Source organism: Triticum urartu, chromosome 3, assembly GCF_003073215.2.
Source record: "Triticum urartu cultivar G1812 chromosome 3, Tu2.1, whole genome shotgun sequence".
NCBI lineage: Eukaryota > Viridiplantae > Streptophyta > Magnoliopsida > Poales > Poaceae > Triticum > Triticum urartu.
The window spans coordinates 468,477,119-468,482,829 of NC_053024.1; the positions used below are offsets into that span (position 1 = coordinate 468,477,119).

The following is a 5,711-nucleotide window of genomic DNA, read 5'->3' on the forward strand; positions in this document are numbered from 1 at the left end:
CTCTTCGGATTTACTTCGGCGATCCTCAAGATCGAAGATAAGAAAATTTGTTGAACCAGTTTTCAAGACCGACGGCCGAAGATGAAGAACAGTTCGGAAGAATCGAGGAGCGTCCCCAACTTGAAGACCGGTTCAGGGGGCTACTGACGGTGTCCTGGACTAGGGGGTACTCACCACGTCGTCTCCCGACCAGCTGGATCGGGCCGAAGACCCCCATGGCGGTTCACTCATGGGCCACTTCGGGCAGCCCATGCCACACACGAGGAAGATTCCAAAAAACTTGATGATCAAGACAAGGACTCCTCTCCAGCAACGTATTCGACTAGGACTTTTGTTATCCTAGGCCTCCAGTACATTATATAAGCCGAGGCCAGGCTAATCGCTAGATTATTATGACATTATTCATCATACCCTCAGGTTTTAGACCACAACATATGATCTCGAAGTAGATCAACTCTGTACTTGATACTCCATCAATATAAACAACAGCAGGACGTAGGGTTTACCTCCATCAAAAGGGCCTGAACCTGGGTAAAACATCGTCTCCTTCGTTCCTGATACCATTGATCTGAGAATCTACAGCTCGGGACCCCCTACCCAGAGATCTGCCGGTTTTGACACCAACAATCATGTTTTCTTTTAAGAAAGGGGGAGTGTTATGGACATAGCAGTTCTGCACCCGAGCTCACATGAGCTCGGGTGAACAGCAAAATCGAAAAAATGTTGAATTTTTTTCAAAAATATCCAAATTATTTTGGTATGTTATTTTGGTATGAAACATTGATGTTTTTTCAACATGCATGCAAGTTTCGCTCTAAACCAAATTCATATAGGTGTGGGCAAAAAAAAGCAAAATCGATGCTAAATGTGGTTTCGTAGCGAAATTTTGCATGCATATTGAAAAAACATCAATGTTTCATGCCAAAATTGTTTTCAACATTTTTTTTTGAATTTTGCTGTTCACCCAAGCTCATGTGAGCTCGCGTGCAGAACAACACTTTCGGAGTGTTGCAACTGTTGTATCTACATGGTCTATATGTCGGCCCAAGGGCCACCTGCCCACCGCTGCAGGGTGTGTAAGGTCACGTAGCATATATAGTTTTCTCAAAAAAAATGTAGCATATATCCCCCGCAAAAAAAAGCACACATAGTCGTTGACGTGTGTGTGGATGCATTAATGAGAAATTGAAAGATTTCGTTGAAATTGTTTGTTTGGAAATTTCTCGATCTTCATTCTACTGCCATGCGACTGACTGACTGACTGAATCCTGTCGCCTTTCGGAGAGATTCGAGCTGAAATCACAAATTTAGAGCCTGCTTTTGCACTTTGTTCATCATTAACGAAGTCCGCGTTCGTGTTTGTCTGTGACTATGGCGAAGTCGTAATCTCACGGGAGCAAACAGGACCCACACGACAGGCGTCCACAGCAGCCAGCGAACGAGCCACGCCAACCCCAATCCATTCCACGGGCAGAGACGTCTCTGCGACGCGCGTGGCGCCACGACGCCTCTCCTGCACACATACATGGCGGCACCGGGTCGCGCCCCCCTCCTAACCGCCGCCGTCTGCCCGTCTGCACGCCCATGGCCACCCTCGCGCCACGCCCCGACCTCCTCCTCGTCGCTCTGAGAAGGTCCCGCGCTAGGACGCTTCGCGTCCGCGCCGCCGCCGTCCCACGTGCCCGCCGTCCTCCGGTGCCACCGCAGGCAGCGCGGCGCGTCTTCCTCGGCCTCGGCGCCGCTTTCGTCGACCAGCTCGCCCGCATGGCCTCCGGTGGTGCCCCGTCCCGCTCGTTCGTGGCCGCGGCGCGGCCAAGGCAGGGGGTCTCCCCGGTCGAAGAGGTTCGTATGCGCCACAGGCCAGACTTTCTTTGCTTCCTCCTAGAGTCCTAGACTCCTAGTGCGCCGTGCGCGCGGCGCGGCACCGGCATGTCTTTGAGCTGTGCAAATTGTCCGTCGTGCTTTGCAGATTTTGAAGAATGTGGAGTGGCCGGACGAGTTCCCTTTCAAGCCCGACGACTTCAGCCGCTTCGACGAGTAAGTAGCTCGGAGCACACTCACCACGCAGTGCGCGAGCAAAATTTTCAGGATTCCGAGTAGCCAGTGGCTTATGAATCTTGTATCTATTTGTATGACCTGATACCCCGATGATGTATGGTTCGTTCTTCTTACTTGGCAGGTCATCAGATACTGTGTTCTATTCGGCTCCCCGTTTTGTCACGCACATTGACGACCCAGCAATCAGAGCGCTCACAAAATACTACTCGCAAGTTCTTCCTCCAAGCAACACTCCAGGCGTGGCCATCCTGGACATGTGCAGTAGCTGGGTAGGAATTTTTGGAGTTCCCAAGTTATACCTGTCATCTCTACGTATTCTTGCCAAGTGGCTTACTGGTTTGCACTTTATCTAGGTGAGCCATTATCCAGCTGGGTACAAGCAAGAGAAGATCGTAGGGATGGGTATGAATGAAGACGAGCTGAAAAAGAATCCGGTATTGCTTCCTTACTGAACTAGTGTGATTTTGTACAATTGGTCTGCTATTCTCTTTTTCAGTTATAAGCTTATATAGAAACAGCTTTCAAAGCATTATGGATTGAGCAACATGGTCTCGATTTTTATTTTATTTTGGATTGAGCAACAATTGACTCAGTTGGTGAGTTATGCTGCATTCTGATTCTCCTGATGGTTTTTGAGGTACTCCCTCTGTCCCAAAATATAAAAACATTTTTGACACTAGTATAGTGTAAAAAACCTTCTTATATTTTGGGACAGAGGGAGTAGTAGTCATACGACTTATGATGACTAAAATATATACTGTAGTATCTATGTTACTACAGAAGAAATGACTGTTGAGAAAAGGAAACCTTTTCTGGTGGTAATAGGATAAAAGTTAAGATAGGCACTTCAATCAGTCTCTGTCTGTAACTGAAGTATAGTAAGTTAGTAACTGGATACGATATGTAACTTCATTTCTTTCAAATAACACTTTGGTTTTACTAAATTAGTGTGATTTTGTATTTGGTCTGCTATATATATGTATGTGTTCAGTAACTATTGAGTCTAGTTGAGGGCTCTCCATTGGGGCCATGGCAAATAATTCTAAACATGATAGTGTACATGTGCTCTGCTAGAAATGTCTCTTTGTACTATTAACACGTCTTGCAGTTGCTATTTCTTTTCGGCTGATACACCGACCCTAATTTTATTGGCAACTCTCTTGATTGTTTGCTGGTAATAATAGGTTTTGACAGAGTATGTTGTGCAAGACCTCAATTTGAATCCGAAGCTTCCTTTTGACGATAACACCTTTGATGTTATAACGAACGTGGTATGGTGTTCTTATGATGAATTCAGTCCTGCTGAACAACTGGTCCATCTTTTGTAGGCATAACACATATTACTAATCTTACATTTGGGCCTCTATCTAGTTGCATGTATGGAATGATAATAAATTTCCTCTTTTCTTTTTTTGCTTCTAGGTTAGTGTAGACTACTTGACAAAACCAATGGATGTTTTTAAGGAGATGAGACGAATACTTAAACCATCTGGATTAGCTATCATGAGGTAAGAACTAGCATGACCGGTAAGACCATAAGAACTGTTTTTCGAATATCAGTTTTTCCTGTAATTTGTTCTAATCACGATTTAACTCTGGATACAGCTTTTCAAATCGCTGCTTTTGGACAAAAGCTATATCCATTTGGACATCAACTGGTGATGCTGACCATGCTTGGATAGTTGGTGCATACTACCATTATGCTGGAGGGTTTGAGCCCCCTGAGGTATGCCATCTGTCTAATAATTTACGCCACGACATGGTGTTCCTAGCAAGGGTTCAATGGCCTCCTAAATTTTGCATTTGCATGTACCTGTACATACTAGGTACATGGTTGTAACAATCTCCGCCTTTATGTGTTCAAATCAAGCCCCTTGATGCAGATCCTTTTCTGTTTTTACAGGCTGTTGATATATCTCCCAATCCAGGACAAACAGATCCGATGTACATTGTTTGCTCTAGAAAGAAAACTGCTTAATTAAATATATTTTGTATCGGAATTTTGCTTAAAAGACCAAATACTAGCTGACGCACATATATTTCTACCAAGAGGTGACTACTAACGACTCCGGTCTATTTACATGTACATGATTTCATATGTGGCACTCTCGTATATTCTGCAGTGTTGAGTATTTTTTTTCTATTAGGAAAAGGCAGGCGTTCTGTCATTCACATACTTGTATATCTCTAACAGGTGGGTAATGGGCTAATATGTTTTGTTAACTAAAAAAATCTGAATTAATCCCTGAACTTTGATGATTGGGCCACCTAAACTGTGACGTGAAAATAATGTATCCATTCTACTCCCTCCGTTCCTAAATATTTGTCTTTCTAAAGATTTCAGCAAGTGACTACATACGAAGCAAAATGAGTGAATCTACACTCGAAAATAAGTCTATATACATCCGCATGTGGTAGTTCATTTGAAATCTCTAAAAAGACAAATATTTAGGAACGGAGGGAGTACTACCGAACGTTCAAAACAAAAGTACAAATGTTTTAGTGGTACAATATTCCATAGCTACGTATGGTTTGGTTGCTTCAAAATTTGTAGATTATGTTTATGGTGTGATAGCGTGGAAGGACCACACCTAAAATTTGTCACATGTAACAACTATCAACAGAGTAATTGATCATCTGTTAAGAAACATAAAAGGTTCTAATTGAACGTTTGTTCCTCTCGGTTCGGGAACCGAATGTTCTGTTGCCGCCAGATCTAGGCAGATGAGTGGCTCGGAGGAGAAATAAGAAATGAGGGTGGTGATGTGGGGTCTGCAAGAGTAAGGAAGAACTCTGATGCATGGATGTGTTCGCATACAAACATGTCGCCTGTGTGTCCTTGTCGTCAAGCACGGTATGCCGACGATGTCTTTGGAAACCAGAAACCTCACACGCCTTGGAGGGACTCCATCAGGGTGCGATGCGGCTTTGGGCTGCCCAAGGCTAGCCTGGGTGAAGGCTAGGATGGGGGGGGGGGGGGGGGGGGGGGGGGCTTCGCGGACGTTTAGACCCCCCCTAGAGCTCCCCCTCGATTTGGGGCCGGACTAGGCAGATTTTAGACGTCCAAACCGGTCTGGCACAAAATGGATGTCCGCATTGAAAGTCTAAAAGTGTATGGATCGTACGATCCAAACATATAGAGGAGGTTTGGGCGTTCGCATTGAAGATGCCTTAACAACCATCACCAAATCCTCAAACAAAAAAAAACCATCACCATAGGCTATGGTGAGAAGGCCCCTTTAGGGAAACTCTGTGATTGGCTGATTGCATGGTTAAAAGCCAAATGATGTTCATTTTTGAGATCTCAACTAGGAAGAATTGGAATGTTAGGCAAGCCTTAGTTGAAAAATGCTTGGATAAAAAAAACATCACATGAGAAACGGCCTAACTTGGGCTCATGTCGCCCATTTTTGTGGAGTTGTGTGCTCGCCTTGATCAAATCCACCTAAATGAGGAAGCCCCGGCGACATAATTTGCAAGTTTTCGGTAACTGGGGAACACTATGCAACTTTTGCATACCAAGCTCAAATTTTTGGGGTCACGCTTACCTCCATGAATTCCCCGCCCAAAGGTCAAGTTATTCACATGGTAGTCAGTTAGGATATGCGCCACCGACAGTTTGAAGAAGCGTAGGTGCCCTAATTGTATTATTT

At 44.6% G+C, this 5,711-nt stretch overlaps 1 protein-coding gene across 1 annotated transcript; it reads left to right on the top strand.

Moving 5' to 3' along the window:
- Positions 1 to 1,475: 1,475 nt before the first annotated feature.
- On the top strand, positions 1,476 to 4,199 carry LOC125544396. The gene is made up of 8 exons (XM_048708075.1): positions 1,476 to 1,842; positions 1,970 to 2,037; positions 2,180 to 2,327; positions 2,412 to 2,492; positions 3,243 to 3,329; positions 3,481 to 3,566; positions 3,664 to 3,784; positions 3,962 to 4,199. Exons 1-8 carry the CDS (start codon positions 1,585 to 1,587, stop codon positions 4,034 to 4,036), a joined length of 924 nt encoding a protein of 307 aa, XP_048564032.1. The 5' UTR covers positions 1,476 to 1,584; the 3' UTR covers positions 4,037 to 4,199.
- The last annotated feature ends 1,512 nt before the right edge of the window (positions 4,200 to 5,711 follow it).